At 44.2% G+C, this 25,922-nt stretch overlaps 1 protein-coding gene across 1 annotated transcript in view; it reads right to left on the bottom strand.

The window, feature by feature from the left end:
• LOC139412407 (neural-cadherin-like) overlaps positions 1-25,922 on the bottom strand; it is a 185,887-nt gene that overhangs the window by 24,584 nt on the left and 135,381 nt on the right. The window contains exons 22-24 of the mRNA XM_071159210.1: positions 17,945-18,222; positions 11,177-11,391; positions 3,695-3,822 (exon numbers count right to left, since the gene is read on the bottom strand). Coding sequence (XP_071015311.1) covers positions 3,695-3,822; positions 11,177-11,391; positions 17,945-18,222 — 621 coding nt within the window. The remainder of the gene's footprint in view (positions 1-3,694; positions 3,823-11,176; positions 11,392-17,944; positions 18,223-25,922) is intronic.

The raw sequence follows: 25,922 nt of genomic DNA, 5'->3' as shown, positions 1-25,922 counted from the left end.
CTTATGTCATGCAATAAAATGCAAATTAATTACTTAAAAATCATACAATGTGATTTTCTGGATTTTTGTTTTAGATTCCGTCTCTCACAGTTGAAGTGTACCTATGATAAAAAATACAGACCTCTAGATGCTTTGTACGTAGGAAAACCTGCAAAATCGGCAGTGTATCTCCCCACTGTATATACTGAGATCATGTGACAGATCATGTGACACTTAGATTGCACACATGTGGACTTAATTTAACTATTTATGTGACTTCTGAAGGTAATTGGTTGCAACAGATCTTATTTAGGGGCTTCATAGCAAAGGGGCTGAATACATACTGTATGCACGGAACACTTTCCTGTTTTTTAAATTTTTATTTTCTTTGACATTTATTTTTTTCATTTCACTTCACCAATTTTTGGACTATTTTGTGTACGTTCGTTACATGAGATCCAAACAAAAATCTATTTAAATTGCAGGTTGTAACAGTTTTGCAAGACACTGTAAGGAATATTAGGACATCCAGATGATCAGGACATCAGTAATATCAGCACATCAGAAATATCAGGACATCAGGAATATAAGGACATCCTATAATATCAGGACATCAGATAATATCAGGACATCAGATACTGGCTGGCCCACCAGTCTAATATGAGCTCCATTACTGCCAGTAATACCTTTCTGAAATCTGTATTACATCTATTTATATCTATTCTATTGCAAGAACTAACTTACCATACAAATGTGAGCATCTAATTTGCTTCTAAGAGGTCCTATTGAAAATCTACTCAATAACAGTTTATTGTACTCAACAAGCATATTCAACTAGTTATTTCATAGCAAACATGCAGTTTGTAAATGGCATACAAATACTACTATTGTGTTTGTGTGACACTGTTTATATAATACAGTGACCATTTCACGAATAACCCTGAGGCTTATTTTCAGACCTGGTAGATTAACAAAGTTGTTGTTAGTGCAGTCATACAGCCTAAGCGGCCATACACAGCTAGTGCGAAATATCTAATATTAAAGAAGTCTCAAGGTATTGCTCACCTGAGGTAGAGTACGTTATGATAAGCTGCAGACCACACTATCTACCAAGAGAGTTCCCATCTTTATCATTCGTAGCCGTCTATGTACCAGCACAGACCGATGCAGGCCCTAAAACTGCACTCAACCAACTCTATAAGGCCAAAAGCAAAGAAGAAAATGCTCACCCAGAAGTGGCGCTCCTAGAGGCCGGGGACTTTAATGCATGCAAACTTAAATCGGTTTTACCTCTTTTCTACCAGCATGTCACATGTGCAACCATAGGAAAAAAACTCTAGACCACCTTTACTCCACACACACAGATGCATACAAAGCTCTCCCCCAACCTTCATTTGGAAAATCGACCACAATTCTATCCTCCTGATTCCTGCTTACAAGCAAAAACTAAAGCAGGAAGTACCAGTGACTCGCTCAATACGGAAGTGGTCAGATGACGTGGATGCTACGCTACAGGACAATTTGTTCCTGTATTCATCCAATGGCATTGAGGAGTATACCACATCAGTCATTGGCTTCATCAATAAGTGCATCGACGACGTCGTCCCCACAGTGACTGTACGTACATATTCCAACCAGAAGCCATGGATTACAGGCAACATCCGCATCGAAAGTGCTGCCGCTTTCAAATAGCAGGACACTAATTCGGACTCTAATAAGAAATCCCGCTATGCCCTCAGACGAACCATCAAACAAGCAAAGCGTCAATACAGGATTAAGATTGAATCCTACTACACCGGCTGTGACACTTGTCGGATGTGGCAGGGCTTCAAAACTATTACAGACTACAAAGGGAAACCCAGACGTGAGCTGTCCAGTGACGTGAGCCTACCAGATGAGATAAATGCCTTTTTTGCTCGCTTCGAGGTAAGCAACACTGAAGCATGCACGAGAGCACCAGCTGTTTTGGACGACTGTGTGATAAAGCTTTCGATAGCTGATGTGAGCAAGACCTTTAAACATGTCAAAATTCACAAAACCGCGGGGCCAGACGGACTACCAGGACGTGTACTCAAAGCATGCGCAGACCAACTGGCAAGTGACTTCACTGACATTTTCAACCTCTCCCTGACCAAGTCTGTGATAGTCTGTTTCAAGCAGACCACCATAGTCCCTGTGCACATGGAAGCGAAGGTAACCTGCCTAAATGATTGAAGCCCCATAGCACTCACATCGGTAGCCATGAAGTCCTTTGAAAGGCTGGTCATGGCTCACATCAACAGCATCCTCCTGGATACCCTAGACCCACTCCAATTCACATACCGCCCCAACAGATCCACAGATTACGCAATCTCAGTCGCACTCCACACTGCCCTTTCCCACCTGGACAAAAGGAACACCTATGTCAGAATGCTGTTCATTGACTACAGCTCAGCGTTCAACACCATAGTGCCCACAAAGTTCATCACTAAGCTAAGGACATTGGGACTAAACACCTCCCTCTGCAACTGGATCCCGGAGTTCCTGACGGGCCGCCCCCAGGTGGTAAGGTAGGCCTGATCACCGACAATGATGAGAATACCTATAGGGAGGAGGTCTCCCTCAATGTGAGCAAGAAAAATGAGCTGAACATGCCCCCATTAACATTTACGGGGCTGTTGTGAAGCGGATCGAGAGTCTCAAATTCCTTGGTGTCCACATCACCAACTAACTATCATGGTCCAAACACACCAAGACAGTCATGAAGAGGGCACGACAACACCTTTTCCCCCCCCAGGAGACTGAAAAGATTTGACATGGGTCCCCAGATCCTCAAAAAGTTCTACAGCTGCACCATCGAGAGCATCCTGACCGGTTGCATCACCGCCTGGTATGGCAACTGCTCGGCATCTGACCGTAAGGCGCTACAGAGGGTAGTGCGTACGGCCCAGTACATCACTGGGTGTAAGCTTCCTGCCATCCAGGACCTATATACTAGGCGGTGTCAGAGGAAAGCACCAAGAGTTGTCAGACTCCAGTCACCCAAGTCATAGACTGTTTTATCCGCTACCGCACGTCAAGCGGTACCGGAGCGCCAAGTCTAGGACCAAAAGACTCCTTAATAACAGCTTCTACCCTCAAGCCATAAGACTGCTGAACAATTCATCAAATGGCCACCGGACTATTTACCATTGACAACCCCCCCCCTCCACATTTGTTTTGTACACTGCTGCTACTCGCTGTTAATTATCTATGCATAGTCACTTCACCCCTACCTACATGTACAAATGACCTCGACTAACCTTTACCCCCGCACATTGACTTTGTACCGGTACCCCCTGTATGTAGCCTCCTTATTGTTATTTTATTGTGCTACTTTTTACTTTCATTTATTTTATAAATATTTTCTTAACCCTCCTTGAACTGCACTGTTGGTTAAGTAAGCATTTCACGGTAAGGTGTGACAAATAAAGTTTGATTTGATTTGATCTGCACTGAGTCCAAACCACTCAAACCCTCCTACTTCTCCAGACTGTACGGAAAATAGGACTAGTCTAGCAGAGACACCACCTGTTTGCATTAAACTTCCCCAGAGTTCTATAAGAATGAACAGCATATGGCTAGTGTCGGGTGAGATGTGTGTGTGTCTGTGTTTGTCTATGTGTGCGTGCGTGTGTGTGTGGAGGGGGGGGGGGGGGGTATAAGCTTGGCAGCAGCTCAGACTTCAGACACCCACCTTACTGTTGCTCCTCACGTCCAGACGGTGCCACCGTCTGTCCGCCACGTTTACGTTGCCTGGCAACTGCAGGACCAATGTGCCCGAGCCATGGTTTATCTTGAGTGTGGGAGTGCCATCGATCAATTCTGAGGGAGAGAGAGAGAGAGGACACTGCCATGAGGTCACACATGGTGGTCACATCCCCAGGGCCTCCTGATGACCATCAACCCCCCCCCCATCACATACTCTCAATGCCATTGGGGATCAGATACAACCACACACACAGACCACTTTATCCTGAGGACGTCACTTCTGTACCCATTTCATCTGATCATTGCCACACACCAAGAACAAGCAACCACAGTGAAGCACAGTCAACTAATAAACGGCAACTGATCATTCCGTAAGAGTGATCTGTGTTCACCCAACCCTAGTCTAAAGTGAAAACAGGTACCACCTCAATGCTTTCAGCAGGCTGTTCAGAAAGATGGCGTACTTAAAATGACATTACATCTAATAACCTGGGCCAGTATTAGAAAATGAAAAACAACAACAGTAAAAGGTGCATAGATAATATTAAACCAGTTTTTTTTAATAACTAACAGTCAGACATCATCACTCTTACTGACAGTTGTGGCTGCTTTGCATGATGTATTGTTGTCTCTACCTTCTTGCCCTTTGTGCTGTTGACTTTGCCCAATTAATGTTTGTACCATGTTTTGTGCTGCTACCATGTTGTGTTGCTGCCATGTTGTTGTCATGTTTTGTTGCTACCATGCTGTGTTGTCATGTGTTGCTGCCTTGCAATGCTGTTGTCTTAGGTCTCTCATTATGTAGTGTTTTGTTGTCTCTCTTGTCGTGATGTGTGTTTGTCCTATATTTATTTTTACATTTTTTATCCCATTCCCGCAGGAGGCCTTTTGCCTTTTGATAGGCCATCATTGTAAGTAAGAATGTGTTCTTAACTGACTTGCCTAGTTCACTCCAAAATAAGGATTACAACAGTGCCTGGTGCTATGCAATTATGCCCCCCATAAGATAATACACATATTACAAAGTTATTCTATTTTCTGACTTAGTCAAATGGGAAATTAAAAATTAATGAACCAGTTAAGACTCATTGTATGCTTTATACCATTTGCAAAGGATTGTGGGTAAACAAGATGTCAACCAACCACTGTTTCTCCGTAAATCAACATGACATCCACAGTCTAAGAGTTCAGGAGAGAACAGTGCTGTAAATATAAACTCCACGTTGCTCTATTTTCTAGGCTCGCAAATGCTCTGTTTTCAACAGAGAGGGTAGTTCTCCCTCTTCTCTAGGTCTTTATCTTTACCTTCTCTTACGCCCTGCCTCTCTCCATGACACTCACTATCTGGCTTGTCATGTCTTTCTCTTTTATACCCCCAACCTTTTCTCTCTCTCTCTTTCTCCCTCTCCCACCTGTCTCTCTGCAGTGTTCTCACAGTGGATTCCCAGAAGGCAACCTGTGCTCAGACAGAGATAACTTTGAGCTAGCAGTAAGTCACTGATGTACAGAGCCCAGCCTAAGCCTGAGTGAAAAGCCCTTTTCATTTGAAAGGTCCACAGTGGCCACCACCCTCAGGCAGGAGATTGACACTGTCCCACAGGCTATCTGCGTCTGACAAGGGTCCCCGACCCTCCTTGTTGGGACTGACGTGACATTTCAGGAGAAAAGAGATGACAGGCTTGAATGGTGGAGGCTTGGTTGAGATGAAAAGAGAGAGGGAAGGAGAGGAGAGTGGTGCTGAGTGCCTGAGAGGAGAACTTCCACACACATGGACAGGCTGGGCTGTGTTGGTCAGGCAGGTTGCTAGTTCGAATCCCTGAGCTGACAAGGTAAAAAAAAAGAAATCTGTCGTTCTGTCCCTGAACAAGACAGGCCATCATTGTTCCTAGGCCGTCATTGTAAATAAGAATTTGTTCTTAACTGACTTGTCTAGTTAACAAAAAAAGGTGTGGGAAGACAGGCCAAATGGGCTTTATGTTGTGTCGTATCAAATGATCTTGGATAGGGAGAGTACGCCCGGGTGTCCTCAGGTTACTACAAGATTCTGCTCTTAAACTCCGGTTGGCGGACTTCTCCCCTCCTCATCCCTTATTCATCATGGTCTCCTCCTCGACATCCCTGCAGATTAATCTTCCCTGTCGAGCGTCTTGGTGAGGGGGAAGCCAGAGGGTCTCAGCCCGCATAGCATGGCCCCCATAGCATGGCGCTTAAATTTGAAAAATTGCTCTTCTGAAGGCCTGAAGGGGATATGTTTGAGGCAGTAACCATATGGACTGCATAAACAGCATTACAAATCACTCTGTATATACAAATCAGCAGCCCAGCAAGAGAGAAAGAGTGTCTGTGACTGTGGTGCCTTTAATATAAATTGACTGTCAGCAAACAACCCCATACCCCCAGGAAACAGGACCTAAACATTAAAGCGATATTTGAAACGGGTGCAGCGCTAAAAGACTGTGAAACAGGTTTCTGCAAATTGACCATAATGTGCGCGTCACACTCAGTAGGTAACTGTATCTCTCTGCTCGCTTTCATCTGCCAGATGTTGTGTCTGCACGTGTGTGTGTGTGTGTGTATTTTTAGTCAGCCTGTTTCTCAGTTCTTTCTGAGACCACCAACACTAGTACCGCATAAAGCAAAAGATAAAAAATTTAAAAAAGCAAAATACAAAATGCCTGAGATGCTTTTTACTTTCAGCCGGATATTATGATTCTATTTAATACGGGCAGAAAAAAATGCAATAACCTTGCCTGTTATAAATTGGCTTATATGCTGCCAGCAAATGACCATTCCATTCATTTACTTTCCATACCATTACTCAATCTTTTTTTTTTTAACATCTGGCTTTTGAGTTGCATTTATTAAGACAATTTGAATTCCACATATTAAAAGCATGATAAATAGGCTGCCATCAGGTCAGAATGAGACAAAGTGAGTGATGACATTTTTTTCTGCTCTCTCCTTGGAGCTGAATGCAACTCCTGGCAACGAGGTGTAAACTGGATCCCCAGCCGAGCCCTGAGAGCCTGTTTCCCATTCTGCAGGAGTCCGTAATCACCCACATTTAATTTGTCCGGTTAATTTGTCTATTGATTGGACAAGCTCAGCCCCATGGCTCGTACCCTTGAGAAGGGAGCGTTCACAATAATGAGACTCATTTAACAATGAGCTCACTGGACGTAATCGTGTTCCCGCGTACCAGTCAGATTAATAGACCTAGAGGTCAGCGGTCAAAGTCAGGAGACAGCACAGATGGGGTCTAGATCTCTGGTGTGATTTAGAGAGAAATATAACACAGATTACATTTAGAGGTGAGGACAGACCAATGGGCACTCTAAAAAATTCCATATGTCCTGCAAACCTACACTATACACAACCATAACTCAATATAATGCTTTCAGTATGAAGCACATAGTGGTTGTAATCTGACCCACATCAGACGGGGACAAAGGACTATGAGCCATGGAAAAGTTAACAAGCAGAACCAAAGACTCCCTTCCTCCCTGGTAGCAAAGAGAGTTCCAAACCTCTCTGCCACTAACAGCTAGTTTTCAATTTCCCCCTCGCCACTCAGACAGTTCCCAGACAGTCCTAGCAAAATTATTGCTTGAGAAATACAGTCGTTTTTTGCTAAAAAGCTATTTTTGTTTCTTTTTTACCATTTTAATGGAAAACTATTACAATACGGCACTTAATTGTTACCCAGAAATGATTTGAAATTGATATACTGTACAAATGGCTGCATTGGGCCTTTAATCCCAGGGGAACAGGGAGAATGTAGGACATGCAGGGGCGTTTTGCAGAGGCAGATCTGTGCTATGTTACATTAGTGGTGGTGATGCCTGGGCACAATGGACCATGGGGGGGATAAACAGCGCTGCACGGCGGAAAACAGACAGTGAGTGGGCAGGGCTGCAGGAGGCAGCCAGCGAGCCGCTCAACATCTTTAATAAGGAGATCCGGCCCGGGAAGCAGTGGGAAATCATAAGGTTTAATAGGTTGCATTGCTATACAACTAGAAATAATAAGGTTTAACACAGTCAACCTGTGGGTGAGAGTAAGGGGTATGTGTGTGTGTGTGTCTGTTTGAGAGAGTAATATAGAGACATTGGGCTGAACTGTTGTTGTCTGTTTCTCCCTTTAAGTCTCAGCCGTCTCTACTTGCCCTCTCCACTCTTGTCATCTCTCCCTCCTGCAATTGGACAGTTGTCTACACATCTCCTTCATACACACTCTTCCACTCCGAACCAAGTATCTCAGCCTCTCACTCCATGTCTCACTGTGTATTATCTTCTCCTACTCCAACTCTCTCTGACTCCATCCGCAGCTCAATACCGTCTGCCCCACTCCGCATCTTACAGCTCCTAAACTCTCTCTCCATACTTTTTATTCTCTCTCTACCTCAACATGTACAGTACGCGTTGAATGCTCACCCAGAAGTGGCGCTCCTAATGGCCGGGGACTTTAATGCAGGCAAACATAAATCAGTTTTATCAAATTTTTACCAGCATGTCACATGTGCAACCAGGGGAAAAAAAATCCTAGACCACCTTTACTCCACACACAGACGCATACTCTCCCCCACCCTCCATTTGGCAAATCTGACGACAATTATATTCTGATTCCTGCTTACAAGCAAAAACTAAAGCAGGAAGTACCAGTGACTTGCTCAACACGGAAGTGGTCAGATGACGTGGTAGCTACACTACAGGACTGTTTTGCTAGCACAGACTGGGATATGGTCCGCGATTCATCCAATGGCATTGAGGAATACACCATCTCAGTCATCGGCTTCATCATTAAGTACATCGATGATGTCGTCCCCACAGTGACTGTACGTACCTATCCCAACCAGAAGCCATGGATTACAGGCAACATCTGCATCTAGCTAAAGGCTAGAGCTGCCGCTTTCAAGGAGCGGGAGACTAATCCAGACGCTTATAAGAAATCCCGCTATACCCTCAGACGAACCATCAAACAAGCAAGGCGTCAATACAGGATTAAGATTGAATTGTACTACACCGCCTCTGATGCTCTTCGGATGTGGCAGGGCTTGAAAACTATTGTGGATGTCAGTTTACATGACTGTGGATGTCATGTAAACTATTACAACTATTACTACCAAGCGAAACCCAGACTCGAGCTGCCCAGTGATGTAAGCCTACCAGATGAGCTAAATGCCTTTTATGCTCGCTTCGAGGCAAGCAACACTGAAGCATGCACGAGAGCACCAGCTGTTTAGGACGACTGTGTGATAACGCTCTCAATAGCCGATGTGAACAAAACCTTTAAACAGGTCAACATTCACAAAGCCGCGGGGCCAGACGGATTACCAGGACGTGTACTCAAAGCATGCGCGGACCAACTGGCAAGTGTCTTCACTGACATTTCCAACCTCTCCCTGACCGAGTCTATAATACCTACATGTTTCAAGCAGAGCACCATAGTTCCTGTGCCCAAGGAAGCGAAGGTAACCTGTCTAAATGATTACCGCCCAGTAGCACTCATGTCAGTAGCCATGAAGTGCTTTGAAAGGCTGGCCATGGCTCACATCAACAGCATCCTCCCGGACACCCTAGACCCACTCCAATTCGCATACCCCTCCAACAGATCCACAGTTGACGCAATCTCAATCGCACTCCACACCGCTCTTTCTCAACTGGACAAAAGGAACACCTATGTGAGAATGCTGTTCATCGACTACAGCGCAGCGTTCAAAACTATAGTGCCCACGAAGATCATCACTAAGCTAAGGACTCTGGGACTAAACACCTCCCTCTGCAACTGGATCCTGAACTTCCTGACGGGCCGCCTCCAGGTGGTAAGGAGTAGGCAACAACACGTCTGTCATGCTGATCCTTATTAACACTGGGGCCCCTCAGGGGTATACTTAGTCCCCTCCTGTATTCGCCAGTTCACCAACGACTGCGTGACCAAACACGACTCCAACACCATCATTAAGTTTGTTGACAACACAACCGACAATGATGAGACGGCCTATAGGGAGGAGGTCAGAGAACTGGCAGTGTGGTGCCAGGACAACAACATCTCCCTCAATGTGAGCAAGACAAAAGAGCTGATCGTGGAGTACAGGAAAAGGCGGGCCGAACAGGCCCCCATTAACATCGACTGGGCTGTAGTGGAGCGGGTCGAGAGTTTCAAGTTCCCTGGTGTCCACATCACCAACAAACTATCAATTCATAAAAATCGCCAATGGACAATTTACATTGACCTAGTACACTGTTGCTACTCGCTGTTTGTTTGTTACCTATGCATAGTAACTTCGCCCCCACCTACATCTACAGATTACCTCAACTAGCCTGTACCCCCACATACTGACTCAGTATCGGTGCCCCCTGTATATAGCCTCGTTATTGTTATTCTTATTGTGTCACTTTTATTATTACTTTTTATTTTAGTCTACTTGGTAAATATTTTCTTCTTCTTGAACTGCACTGTTGGTTAAGGGCTTTTAAGTAAGCATTTCACGGTAAAGTCTACACTTATTCGGCGCATGTGGCAAATAAAGTTTGATTTCGTTTGACCTTCACAGTACAACACACTGACTATGCATCGTTTTGAGACTGCAGCCTTTAGCCTGTTGAGACTTCAGACTTGAGACTGTCGAGACTCACGAATGTCCTGTGCACGTGGCTAAAAAAACGTTGAAACTTGATGCTTGAATCTTCTACTGTATCCTTTCTCTTTTGTTTTCCATTCAAACACACACTCACACACACGCGCACACGCATTCATACACACTGGTGCGCGCACGCACACACAAAATGTCTTCCAGCATTGAATCGAGTGCTAATACTCAAAACATAATATGAAATGGAGCCACAAACACGTACACGCAAACATCACATGTTATTTACTCTGGACCTCAACTTCAAGAATGGATGCTAAGCACGTCCATATAGCTAAACAAGTTCATTAAAGCTCTAAATATGTACACCCCATTGTAATTACATTCTGGAATGAATGACAAATAAGCCTTTACTTTCATAATGAGCCCCTTCATTAACCCCTAAAGACCTGATGCTGTCACACACACACACACAAACAAACACACACAAACAGACTGAAATCAGTCTTTACCACCGAGTGTACACTCAATTAAAGGCCTCTGGAGCTATGTGTAGGCTGATGCTGAACCCCATTCAAAGAAACCCCTCCACCCCCAAATTAATTTGGCAGGATTGGCACAACAAATATCCATGTTAAAAAGAACCTTAGCAGTCTCTAAACGTTCATATTAAACCAGCAAATCCAGACAGGACAATTTCTTCCTCATGCAACCTTCCTATCTCTATCTGACCATCACTGTGTACTGAAAACACAATTACCAGCACTCACACACTGACGCAGGCATGCGCTTCCCATCCCTTCCCCCTAACACATCTTGTCTCTGCCCTATCCTATATTCCTGTCCCCCTCCTCTGTGAGTAGATAAGTGGATGGGTACCTATGGCCATGAAGTCCTCGAGGTCCCAGGGCTGTAGCTGGGCCAGGGGCCCACTGTAGAGCAGCAGACCATCTGCAACCTCCGTGATGAACTCCAGGGAGAGATGGCTCTCGAAGCAAGGCCTTATGGGAGGAAACCAGGCATAGCCGTTGCCATGGAAACTGTGTTTGGTCTGCTGGCACTCTGGCCCCTCGAACTGCGTAGGGCACTGGCATCTAGGGCAAGATAACAAGGAAGAGGAACATCACCAAAAAAATGATAATATAAAGCAATGTAGTTATTTCATCTTTTCACCTCATCTATCACACAAGACTGCTCTATCAGGATCTCCCTGCAGAGGCCGGGATGGGATGGCCTGCTTCTGCTTAACCACACAACAGTCACACACACACGCACGCGCACACACGCACACACACACAACACACACAATTTGCTTCTAGTTGTTCTCAATTGCATAACAACCCTTATTACTAAATATTGTGAGTGCACATCCCAACTAAGCATCTAGTAGTCTATATTAGCCCCCATGGACTCCTCACAATCTGGAGAACACTATATTTCAGCTTTCTCTCTCTCTCTCTCTGTCTGTCTTGCTCTCAGACTACTGTTTTCGCCTCCAGTGATTCCCTTCAGAGAGATTCACTCCGCATCTCATGCAGATGTTCTTATTATCAGCCGTACCATAGGGAGAATCCATCACTAGTAACAACATTCTCTGTCAGACGTACTGTAGCAACCGAGCACAGCTGCACTCCTCCCTCCGGTTATTCTGTCATCCCCTTTTCCTTCATTCATTCCTCCTTTGTCACACACAGACACACGCACACTACCCCACTGTATCCACCTGTTGTGGAGACTGCTAATATAGCTGGCACACACACACAGGCAATCCTGCGGCATCAATCAAGTGTGGCTTTCTCTAGTTAGTTTAGTCAGAAGCCCAGCTATTTTCTAAGCCGGTTCCCTCTCCATCACCCTACTCACAGCAGCCTAATAATAGTCTTCCAGGCAGCCATGCTCCCTTCGTTTCGTTCCTCTCTCATTTGTGTGCTGCGAAGGGAGAGAGAAGAGCTCCTGGCTGCCACATCCGACACTCTTGCATTTAGTCTTTCCCATTTCCCAGTCTGTGCTCTGAACCCAGATTGAAAAGGAGAGACTGTCAGAAATGATAGTCCCCCCTGGCACCTGGCAGACATGCAAATGCGGGAGGAGTGAAACAGGCAGGCGGGCCGTGCGCAAACACAATGACATGCTTCTTCTAATAACCAGGCGCAGTAATCAAAGTTTAGAAGACACACCGTAGCAAAAAGAGAGAGAGAGAGAGAGGAGAGAGGAGCACACATGACTGTATGCACGCATGATCGTATGCACGCATTACGGTAAGTCGCTTTGGATAAAAGTATCTTCTAAATGGGGTACGTTATTATTATACTATAGGAGAGAGAGGATGAGGATGCACTGGAACAACAGCAGGTGGTGAACGTTGCTTTTAGTGCAGATCAACTCGGACAAAACAGAGATGCTTGTTCTAGGTCCCAAGAAACAAAGAGATCTTCTGTTGAATCTGACAATTACTCTTAATGGTTGTACAGTTGTCTGAAATAAAACTGTGAAGGACCTCGGCGTTACTCTGGACCCTAATCTCTCGTTTGACGAACATATCTAGACTGTTTCAAGGACAGCTTTTTTCCATCTACGTAACATTGCAAACATCTGAAACTTTCTGTCCAAAAATGATGCAGAAAAATGTATCCATGCTTTTGTTACTTCTAGGTTAGACTACTGCAATGCTCTACTTTCCGGCTACCCGGATAAAGCACTAAATAAACTACAGTTAGTGCTAAATACGGCTGCTAGAATCTTGACTAGAACCAAAAAATTTGATCATATTACTCCAGTGCCAGCCTCCCTACACTGGCTTCCTGTCAAGGCGAGGGCTGATTTCAAGGTTTTACTGCTAACCTACAGAGCATTACATGGGCTTGCTCCTACCTATCTCTCTGATTTGGTCCTGCCGTACATACCTACACGTACGCTACGGTCACAAGACGCAGGCCTCCTAATTGTCCCTATAATTTCTAAGCAAACAGCTGGAGGCAGGGCTTTCTCCTATAGAGCTCAATTTTTATGGAATGGTCTGCCTACCCATGTGAGAGACGCAAACTCGGTCTCAACCTTTAAGTCTTTACTGAAGACTCATCTCTTCAGTGATCACTCTTCATATGATTGAGTGTAGTCTGGCCCAGGAGTGTGAAGGTGAACGGAAAGGCTCTGGAGCAATGAACCGCCCTTGCTGTCTCTGCATGGCCGGTTCCCCTCTTTCCACTGGGATTCTCTGCCTCTAACCCTATTACAGGGGCTGAGTCACTGGCTTACTGGTGCTCTTTCATGCCGTCCCTAGGAGGGGTGCGTCACTTGAGTGGGTTGAGTCACTGATGTGATCTTCCTGTCTGGGTTGGCACCCCCACTTGGGTTGTGCCGTGGCGGAGATCTTTGTGGGCTATACTCGGCCTTGTCTCAGGATGGTAAGTTGGTGTTTGAAGATATCCCTCTAGTGGTGTGGGGGCTGTGCTTTGGCAAAGTGGGTGGGGTTATATCTTTCCTGTTTGGCCCTGTCCGGGGGTATTATCGGATGGGGCCCCAGTGTCTTCTGACCCCTCCTGTCTCAGCCTGCAGTAGTTTATGTGTCGGGGGGCTAGGGTCAGTTTGTTATATCTGGAGTACTTCTCCTGTCTTATCCGGTGTTCTGTGTGAATTTAAGTATGCTCTCTCTAATTCTCTTATTCTCTCTTTCTTTCTCTCTCTCGGAGGACCTGAGCCGTAAGACCATGATGATGACCTGGCATGATGACTCCTTGCTGTCCCCAGTCCACCTGGCCGTGCTTCTGCTCCAGTTTAAACTGTTCTGCCTGCGGCTATGGAATCCTGACCTGTTCACCGGACGTGCTACCTGTCCCAGACCTATTATTTGACCATGCTGGTAATTTATGAACATTTGAACATCTTGGCCATGTTCTGTTATAATCTCCACCCGGCACAGCCAGAAGAGGACTGGCCACCCCTCATAGCCTGGTTCCTCTCTAGGTTTCTTCCTAGGTTTGGGCCTTTCTAGGGAGTTTTTCCTAGCCAACGTGCGTCAACACCTGCATTGCTTGCTGTTTGGGGTTTTAGGCAGGGTTTCTGTACAGCACTTTGAGATATCAGCTGATGTACGAAGGGCTATATAAATACATTTGATTTGATTTGATCAGCACGCGTGTCAGACTGTCCTGTTGCTTAATAACATGGTATCCCGACCATGACGCAGAGAAATGGAAGGAAGTTGTGCCTAGGAGCTCTAGGAGCACTGGATCTGATGAAGGTCCTGTAGGCTCCGTTTTACCAAACAGGATCCTATAGTCACACTACAAGGCCATCTCATTGTGGAGAGGCAGGAAGTTGATACCAGTGATATCTGGATGTGGTTACGCTGGAGCCATGCGTCTACCTAACCACTCACACATGGAATGGGAGGAAGTGTACGCACATGGTCACAGCTTAGTGTGACTAGGCCCCAAGCAGAAAACAAGGCTAGTATTACTCCATCAGACCATCGGACCATCAAAGACATGAACATATCTCCCAGAGTGACAGACAGTAACGTACAAAGGAGGGATCACTTATGGAAAAGAAAGCAGGAGAGATATTACTGTAGAGAGAGAGGAGGAGATGTAAAGATAGGGGATTGAAGACAATACACTGGAAACTTGACCTACCTTATCTCTCCATTTGGAAACAATTCATCTCACTCATTTATCCCATCAGAGAAATCAGGAGCATGATTTCAGCCCAATCCTCTTACTGTACTTGAGCTTTTTTCTCTTTGCTCATTTCCTGTTCTTTGCTTGCACACGGGGATGTTATTTGTTAGCGTTTGAAAGGGACCAAGTAATCTCCCCTGCCCTCCATTTTCAAATCCCACTATTAATCCTGGTGCCACGATTATCTACATGTTGTTTCTTAAATCTTAAATCTCTGCGCTGTGTCGCTGGGGATCTCTACGTATTTTTTGCAGTTCTACATCTGTGCGCTCAAAGCCGAGTGATAAACCAGGCCAGGGCTCTCTGCTCTGCACAGCAACCGTCCACTGCCTCTGTCTCTTATCTATTACCAAGCTTGCATTCATCTTTGAATGGTTTCACACACCCAAGCCTGCAGAGGAAGACATTGACCTCTGCCCTATTCAGTTATAAAATGATTCTCTAGTGGAAACAATAATCGCAGAAATGTCAGACTTGAATACGTATAATGTGAGGAATTTCTATTAACATGTTAATTGATCGCTACATTCACAGCTTTTTATGTTCTTGACTTTTAAGCCGAAGGATGTGAGTTCTACAAGGACAACTTGTCATCAACAGGGAGGCTCTTATGATCTGACACATCAACAACTTTATCCTGTGTTTGGGCCAAACTGGCAATGTTAGCTCAGCTGTAAAAAGCCAATGTGTCTGCAACAGAGAGAGAGCTGGGATTAACTCTAGGTTGGCTGCATAAATCATTCTGGTACGGACCAATGGCGAGGCACATTACACGCTTAGCACGTCCAACTAGACACAAATCCTGGGTTTACTTTCTTCTTTTAATTAAAAAGCAGAGAACAAAATTAACTTCCCCCTCCTTTCGTGTTTCAAAGGGAAGCTGGATGGACAATTCCAGTAAGAGCATTTGGGCATATGTTCAAATTCTTTCAGGAACATCCATATACACCTCCTATCTAGACATGAACACCAAAGCAGCGGCAGATTACCTCTGAATATGAACTAATAATGTCAGTGGATTTCAAACGAGGGACTTTTGATGTGTGTGTTTGCACAGGGTGGGTGTGCGTCCTCTCTCTCTCTCTCTCTCTCTCTCTCTCCCTCTCTCTCTCTCTCTCTCCCCCTCTCTCTCTCTCTCTCTCTCTCTCTCTCTCTCTCTCTCTCTCTCTCTCTCTCTCTGGAGACTAACGTTATAGGTTTGTCAGCTTGCACCAACTGAAGTATCATCTGTGGCTGTGTTGCCGTCTGTGGGATCGTATGTCTGCACAAGTGAAGTCCACAGGAGGAACACCTCACCAGAGCAGTGTCTTAGTAAATATGGTGAGTCTGATTCTGCTCACAGAGTTTAGACCATACACACAGCCGTGTAGTGGTTTATGTGTCTCCACCAAGGGGCCAGGTTTCTGGTCTAGAAGCACGGTTTTGACTGCTCCTACAGTTTTTGCTTCGGTACAGCAGTTTAACTGACACCATGCCCAGAAAGACCATTTCCATACAGAACCACCTAGAGAGGTCAGATTAGAAAATTCCTAATCAGACACTTTAGTAATGAGCTTTGTGCACAAAACATCCATTGAATTATTCTCAGAGATGAAATATATATATGTTTTTTTAAATGATCTCGATCTCTCATTAAATTGTTGGTGTACTGTTATTTAAGTGCACTTCCACATTGCTAACACCCTAACAAAAACATACACAGACCTATGATAAAACATGCATCATTCCCTTTTAAATACCTCCTCTGGTGTAGCGGCCAGGTTGGCATTTTTGATGTGTTCATTTCCTTTGCATTTTTAATCACAAAGATCATTAGATTAAAGAAAATTCCCCCCACATCACCGGCGGCATTTAGCCTTCCTCCTCAACACCATCCCAGAAGTATTTAGCTTGACGTTGAGCTCGCTCAGGCATTCAGAGCACAACGAGGAAATTCACTCAGGACGACCAACAGGGAACCAAAAAACAGAGAGGCACCGGGGGAGAGAGGTACAAGAGGCGCCAGACATATGGCTGCTGTACTGTAGAACGCAGAGCTCACTCTTGAAGCTAAAGCCTCTCTCCTAAACAACCACCGCTGGGATTACAGCAGTGAGCTGAGCCCAGGTCGGAAAGACATCAAAAGCCTGGCCGGCGAGAGAGAGAGAGAGAGAGAGGTGAGACCAGTGGACATGGTTAACTCTGTCCAATTAGAGATGAAGCAGAATAATCAGGTGTGGCTAACAAGGTTATTTAAACAGCCTCTACTAAGTTTTCTGGATGTCTAACCCGATCCCTCACCCCCCAACCCGGTACCAAATGACTTTGCTGCACTCTCTCCTCCTCACCATTAACCCCCCTCAGCCCCCTTGTAAAATGGAGTGTTAGTCCCATTCTCTCTGTTTAGGTGTATTTACTCAGTGATGAAAAATCGCTAGCATTGTAGGTTTTGGATAATTGGAGAAAAAGGCTATAAGCGGTGTACCTCATACTTGTGAGAAGTCTTGGAGGTGAAGTGATTAGACTCACAAAGGGGGGGTAGGGGGGGGGGGGCTTGGATCCTTTTGAAAACTTCACTTGATCTATCATTCAGCACCAGCACGGCATTTGTGTGAGCGAGCTAGCGAACAAGCGAGCGCACACGGCTCTGCTTGCCCGTTTTTTTTTGGCAAATACTTTCAAAGAGTTTCGTCCCTCTAGCGAGATTTGAAGTATTAGTTGACTTATTGATTCCTCTTCCACACATAGCCCTGACTCTCATTTATAAAGCATTGCCGACTCCAGGCAACCATCACTACCTCAACAGTGAAACAACAGATCTGAGCCTTCCCTCCCCTTCCCCCACCCTGGTGCTAAAAGGTCAGGCTGCCAATGCCTATCTGCTGCTTTTTGACACCTCCGCTCACCCGTACACAACTGTAAACACAATTAAACCCCTACCCCTGTGTGAACATTTCACTGCAGGTGGTATGACTTATGACTTTCTCACCTGTACCCGCTCGGAGTGTCGACACAGATGCCCCCGTTGAAGCAAGGGTTTCTGGGATAGGAAGAGCAAATCTTGTGGACATGTTCTCTCCCGGAGCAGCTGCATACTGCTGTGGACTCCACCGTCACCGACACCAGTGACATGCTCCCAGAATCCACCACAGTGGGCGTATCGCTGACACTCAGCACGTTGGAGCAGCCGCCGCTGCCGCCACAGTCTGTGTTGGCACACTCATCCACGTGTACCTGGCTGACGTTCACTTGCAGGAACGACTGCAGCTGTGGACACACACACAGAGAGAGAGAGAGAGAGAGAGAGAGAGAGAGAGAGAGAGAGAGAGAGAGAGAGAGAGAGAGAGAGAGAGAGAGAGAGAGAGAGAGAGACAGAGAGGAATGAAGGGAAAGAGAGAGGATCAAGGGAGAATTAAATTAGGAGGATTAAGACAGAAATAGGAGGCGAAAGGAGACAGAAGAACAACAAAGTATAAGGCTAAAAGGTAATCAAGGGACAGCCATGGAAGAGTCAATGCGGAACAGTCTTGATTACCACCAGGGTTTATCCTAAGCCTTTCGAAAGCACATAATGCCTGTTGTTTTAGCCATCTTTTTTTCATCTTGGACATAAGCATTTGGGTTGTGCGATCCCAACTCTCATGAGAAGACGTGCACACACTCATAAATGCAAATACCCCTACAGCCATCCGATTAGATTAGAGAGTGTATGAATTAATCACACACTTGCATAAATACACATGCTCACACACACACACACACACGAATATACACATGCAAACCGACACATACACACAAAACCGCTTGGCCCTCCCAGCGTCTGTTCACCATGACCTGTTTACATACATTCGCCGTATACCCTTTCAACACCATTTATTCACAGCTCAAGTGGGCCACATCGCATTCAGGCAGAATGAACTGGGGAGAGACTGTGACAGGATTGTTCCCAGGTTGAGTATATGTATGCAGAGTTGGATAGGGATCATGACGAGGTCCTAGAGTCCTAGAGTGAAAATGGAATTAAATAGCTCTCTCTCGCTCTCTCTCTCTCTGTCTCTCTCTCTCTCGCTCTCGTTGCAGGGTAGATCCCAGCATAGTGACAGTGGGGAGGGGAAAGCGGGGAGTGAGGAGAGGGGAGTGGGGGGGTTGAGGAACGATCCGCGGATGGGTGATTAATGACATTCTCCCACAACCCCTCAGCCGTCCAAAAAATAATCTGTGGTTTTCAGTGCCGCAGTACCACGGCACATTTCACTTAGAGGGGCCACACTCATCCACCACTTCCCATCTAACCCCCTCCCGACTTCCACTCTGTCTGGCTTACCAGCAATCGGGAGACACCCACTTCCTTCCCCTCCTCCCACACAAGCACAGTTACATCCCCCTCCTCTCCACTGTGACCACAGACACTACCAGGGCAGAAAAATACAATGGTTTTCAGGCATATGTCACGTATGCACAGTACGTATACTGTATTGTTTGTGCCAGAGTTTAATTGGGAAGAACAGAGCTCCACTGCCTTAGGTTAGGAGACGGCATGTCATGAAAATTGAGTTGATGTCTTTGAAAATGTTCAACCACCTTCACATGTTCAATTGAACTGTTGTTTCTATGCAGATAAACGTGTCTAGGCTGGTACAATTTGATCAGTGGCTGAGAGTATTGTGTCATCTGTATTTGAGTGGAAGTGTTTGGAAAGGAAGAGCAGCAAGTGAGGTCGAGTTCCTCTGAGGACACACCAGTGTGCGCTTGTGTGCGAACATGAAAAGAGAATGTCAGAATGTGGATGTGTTTATCTCTACCAATCCCACACAATGAGAGCACATAAAGGAACATGGGTAGAGTGAGAGCCCAAGGGGAAACTTCCTGATGTGTATCAAAAGACATCCCTGACTCCCTTTCTCATCTCCACTGCTACCTTCCCCTTCCCACCTGTCCACTCATGCTCTTTGACCTTTTAAATGTAACGTATGTCTCTGGCGCCCCTTTACCGTGCATGTGCACCCCCTATGCCACATTACTGTGCGGTGACTGCCTGAAAAGGTGCTTTGCATTTCTTAGCTGAGAGGTTAAACACTTCTGATATGGAACATCTCCCAATCCACTAGTTTAGAAAGACAAACATATAGCTCACCAGAGAAACTTGGCGTATGTGGGTGTATGGGTGTGTGCCCAATGACAAATACTAACCATGGGACTGCACACCCAGAATCCCTATACTGGCAGAAGAGATATTTCATCTAAGACCAAATGACCTCTGGGAAGGGATGGCAATGTGAATGTTCTTTGTGCTTTGTGCATGACTGTACTGTCAGCTTTATCTAAACACAGTTTGAGGCACCCATGGGGCTTCGACTACAATACCCATGCATCCCTGGGGCAGAGTCTGTGGAGAAAACATTAAAGGGCACCCTAGGGACTTGTAGGCCTACAAAGAATATGCTGAAAACTGGGCCATCTTTGCTCAGAAGGCAGGAGGGAGGACAAGGAGGAAGATAAATTCTTCAGGTTGGACCTGAGGCTAATTTGTTTGTTTTTAAACCGACAAACGTTTTGCTAACCATATTGTATTGGAGAGGTAGCACCTGAGGACAGTTCGTCTGAATTACAGTTGAAAAAGAGATGGGAGGAATAACAGAAAGAGGCGACGCACAGACAAAGTGAACACTCTATTGGGGAACGCTGTGCTTTTTCCCCCCTCTAGGTCTCATCTTTCCCCTATGTGGATCTGAGGCCCATGTATCTGTCTGTCTGTCTGTCTGTCTGTCTGTCTGTCTGTCTGTCTGTCTGTCTGTCTGTCTGTGTCTGTCTGTCTGTATGCCATTCTCAATAGCAAGGCTATGCTCACTGAGTCTGTACATAGTCAAAGCTTTCCTTAAGTTTGGGTCAGTCACAGTAGTCAGGTATTCTGCCACTGTGTACTCTCTGTTTAGGGCCAATGTGTCAAGTAATTATCTTTTTGTTTCCTCATGATTTGGTTGGGTCTAATTGTGTTGCTGTCCTGGGGCTCTGTTGGGTCTGTTTGTGTTTGTGAACAGAGCCCCAGGACCAGCATGCTTAGGGGACTCTTCTCCAGGTTCATCTCTCTGTAGGGGATGACTTTGTTATGGAAGGTTAGGGAATCGCTTCCTTTTAGGTGGTTGTAGAATTTAACAGCTTTTGCCTGGATTTTGATCATTAGCGGGTATTGGCCTAATTCTGCTGTGCATGCATTATTTGGTGTTTTACATTGTACACAGAGGATATTTTTGCAGAATTCTGCATGCGGAGTTTAACTTTGGTGTTTGTCCCATGTTGTGAATTATAGGTTGGTGAGTGGACCCCAGGCCTCACAACCATAAAGGGCAATGGGTTCTATAACTGATTTTTAGCCAGATCCTAGTATTTTTAGCCAGATCCTAATTGGTATGTCAAATTTTATCTTCCTTTTGATGGCATAGAAGGCCCTTTTTGCCTTGTCTCTCAGGGCGTTCGTTTGTGGAAGTTAGCTGTGGCGCTGTTGTTAAGGCCAAGGTATGTATAGTTTTATGTGTGCTCTAGGGCAAAGGTGTCTAGGTGGAATTTGTGGTCCTGGCGACTGGACCTTTTTTGGAACACCATTATTTTGGTCTTACTTTGTTGGAGATAGAAGCACCAGATCATCAGCAAACAGTAGACATTTGATTTCAGATTCTAGTAAGGTGAGGCCGGGTGCTGCAGACTGTTCTAGCGCCCTCGCCAATTTATATGTTGAAGAGGGTGGGGCTTAAGCTACATCCCTGTCTCACTCCACGGCCCTGTGGGAAATGTGTGTGTTTTTTGCCAATTTTAACCTTATACTTGTTGTTTGTGTACATGGATGTTATAACATTGTATGTTTTTCCCTCAACACCACTTTCTATCAATTTGTATAGCAGACCCTCATGCCAAATTAAGTCGAAGTCTTTTTTAAATCCACAAAGCATGAGAAGACTTTGCCTTTGTTTTGGTTTGTTTGTTTGTCAATTAGGGTGTACATGGTGAATACGTGGTCTGTCGTATGATAATTTGGTAAAAAGCCCATTTGACATTACTCAGTTCATTGTTTTCACTGAAGAGTCTGCTGTTAATGATAATGCAGAGGATTTTTCCCAAGGTTGCTGATGACGCATATCCCACGGTAGTTATTAGGGTCAAATCTGTCTACTGTCACGACTTCCGCCGAAGTTGGTGCCTCTCCTTGTTCGGGCGGCGTTTGGCGTTCGACGTCACCGGCTTTCTAGCCTCCACCGATCTACATTTCTTTTTCCATTTGTTTTGTCTGTATTGTACACACCTGGTTCCCATTACGTTTCAATTATTTCCCTATTTAAACCTCTGGAGCTATCGTGGTTTTGTGCGTGTTTATTGTTGTCAGTTGTCTCGTTTATGTGATTCTGGATTTTCGTTCTCCTTGTTGGAAGATTATTTTTGAGTAAAGTTACTATTATTACTCATCTCTGTGTTCTGTGCCTGACTCCGCCTTACCCACATCACCTAGACTCTGACATCTACACTTTTGTGGATTGGGGTGATCAGTCCTTAGTTCCAAATATTGGGGAAGATGCTCTTATTGGCATAGGAAAAAAAAATTACATTGCCAAAGCAAGCAAACTAGATAGTCAACAAATTTGAAATAAACAATAAACAATACATTACAGTTACAAAAATTCCAAAAGAATAAAGACATTTAAAATAACATATTATGTCTATATGCAGTGATGTAATGATGTGCAAATAGTTAAAGTACATAAGGGAAAATAAATAAATAAACAAATATATGTCTCGGTCTCTAGGTAAGCCAATCAGACGAGGAGGGTGCTTAATGGCTACGTTCTTAGAGAAGACCAGCTGAGCCGCCATTTAATGATACAGTCAGTCATACAAACAAACCATAATTACACACTAGACCTAAAATCATCATGCTCATTAGCAGTACTTAGCAGCATGTCCAGTACAGCCGTTTGGTTGTTGCTGTTCTGACGTGAAACAAATGTCCATTATGTGCTCTGATGGTAAGCTGATCATGTCCTTGCGTGACGAAATAAAATGCTGTCTCACAAGGTCACTGTCGCTGGTCAAACTGGGGACCAGTTTGTCTAGATTAAAACAACCTTCAGTCACAAACCCATCCCTCTAAACATCAATACACTGCAGCACCTGCTCTGCAACCAACAAAGCCCAAATCCAATGGTTAAAAATGTAGGAAGCATACGTTTTTACTCACCACTGTAACAACACAGTGTGGTCAAGTAACTTAGTTATGGTGACGATCTGGTTACCTATAAGTACAAACATCCGTCCTCGATATTACATCACAACCCGGAAAAACATTTTCCAACATCACTTCGACATTCTAATCGGTTTTATGTAATACAAATATAAAAGTGAAGTGTAACGTTGCATTGGGACTTTTGATGTATATACTAATGCAAACAAAACATGTGGTTATGTTTATGCTACCAACCATTTAAAGGTGGAATACACGGAAATGTATTTTATTTATTTAACCTTCATTTAATTAGGCAAGTCAGTTAAGAACAAATTCTTATTTACAATGATGGCCTAGGAACAGTGGATTAACTGCCTTGGTCAGGGGCAGAACAACAGATTTTTACTTTGTCAGCTTGGGATTTGATCTAGCAACCTTTTGGTTACTGCCCCAACACTCTAACCACTCGGCTACCTCCACCATTTCATGGTAGCAAACATTTCTAATAGTTCTAATTTCAGTTTATGTGACAAAACAAGCAAGTCTAGAGAATCATTGTAACATTCAAGCCACTGTGAAATTACTTTTCAATTCCCAAATATATTGTATTTTCAGCTGTTTGATGCTGGTGTACAAAACCGAAAGTAAAAGATGAAAAAACAGAACAGATATACCGCTTCTTAGGCTTGCTTTCAATGACAATGACAGATCTCTAACTCACATTTGAATTTGGTCGAGTCACCCAAAAAGTTACATATCGCAGCTTTAAAATACAATAAATGTGGTAACACTTTCTATGAATATCATATGCATAATGCATTATACAGCATTATACAAGTTCTCATAATATATTATACAGCATTGTCATGAAGTTGGCCTGTGGGTAAGGTTTATGAACCCCCCATAAATACCTTTCTCCCCTCTCTCTCTTGACTCTACTGAAGGACTCTTGAATAGCCTTTGTTAAACATAGAGAGTCTGGGAACATCAAACAGTGGGGGGAAAGGAACCATTTTTCGGTAATAGAACCAGTTGAAAATATGCGTTGGTACTTAATGAATATGATGTCAGTTCAGTTGTCATCTGAGACATTATGACTGATGACATGATGACACAAACTGTGTCTGGGAATATCTACACATTCTAGTTATCAGATTCACATGTAATTATTGTGCAATTTAAATGTTTGAATATGAAACTATTTGTAAAAAGACAACATGTAATTTTAGCTTCCAAATGAGAGAATTGGGTTTTCATAAGGTTAGACCTCTGCTCAATCAGTGGCCCGCCCCTGTGAAGAGACATGGGTTATAAACTATGAAACACATCCTTCTCTCCCTCCACTATATAAGCCCTTGACGAAAATGTAACCTCCTGTTCCGAGGACGACAGGACGACGGTCCATACGTTAAAAGGGACTAACATGTCAACTACAGAACTAATCCAACCTCAGCGTGAGCTTTGCTTGTGAATGGTATGAACTTTGAACTCTTATTCACTCCAGAAGTGATACCTCCTAGCCGTTGAGTTAGCAGCGGCCGCTGTAAATGTGGGCTAGGAAAGGATGGACGACGTATCCAGTCTAACACACAACGACGATACTACAACGTATACAATTTACCACCAGAGACATTCTTCTGAGGACAGGAAGATCTCTGTTGGCCAACACGGCTAGCATCTACGACCAACCTACCAAAGCGCAGCTCAGAGTAAATATTTATTGCATTTTCATTTTCCAAATGGGCGGTAATTTAGAATGCATAAGATACTGTATTTACGATCGCATGGCTTCTCTCTTTGTACCTCAATCTTCCCGCTCTTTCACTCAAACCCAACCCCCTTTCCTTTGTGTAACCAACCGTCATGTCGGCTCTGTCCACCAGGGACGTTTTCTGTATGACATAATTTGCATTCTGTGTATATGTAATTCTGTGTGATTAGTTAGGTATTTAGTAAATAAATAATTAAACCCAATTTTGTATTGCTGATTCAACTTGTTAGCCAGGGTTCGTGAAGATAACCAAGAATTTACAATTTTCAGATGAGACTGAAATAAGGTGACGATTAATATTGACTGCTATTGATTTAAAATATTACTAGGTCTTTAAGAGTTTATTCGGAAGATAACAGCTCTATAAACACTCTTTCGTGGTGCCCCGACTTTCTAGTTAATTACATTTACATGATTAGCTCAATCAGGTAATATTAATTACAGAGAAAGGATTTTATAGAATAGCATGTCATATCACTTAATCCGGCATAGCCAATGACACAACAGCATTATACATGTTCTCATAATGCACTATGATAGCAATAATAAAGTATAAGCATAATAATACAGCATAAGAATAGTTATAGACACACATAAAGACTCATATGGACTCACAAGTCTGTATACCAATACTCATAATGCATTATAAGTATAATCAATCACTTATAGCTGAGGAACTCTCAACTCTGTTCTCTTATATCAAGGCTGGGCTGAGTTTTGTACCTTTGTTTGTCCTGTACAACTGCGGTCTTTCTACGAGGTGCTGAAATTCTTGCTTTTAATTGAAAAAAAAATATTGAGTACAACCATCAACCTTTTCCTCATTTGTGTTGCTTATCCTACGTAAGCTGAGATTCAATTGGTACATGCAAATCACGCTGAGCAATGTTATTGTAAATATTAATGTTATTTTATAATTTTGTCGCACTAGGCTTTGACTTTTTCATTTGCCTTTTTCTTTCTTGAACTGTTTATGTTAATATAATA

This window comes from Oncorhynchus clarkii, chromosome 6, assembly GCF_045791955.1.
Source record: "Oncorhynchus clarkii lewisi isolate Uvic-CL-2024 chromosome 6, UVic_Ocla_1.0, whole genome shotgun sequence".
NCBI classification, from domain to species: Eukaryota; Metazoa; Chordata; class Actinopteri; order Salmoniformes; family Salmonidae; genus Oncorhynchus; species Oncorhynchus clarkii.
Note: the sequence above shows the minus strand (reverse complement) of the source record. Positions and strands in the feature narration are given on the sequence as shown.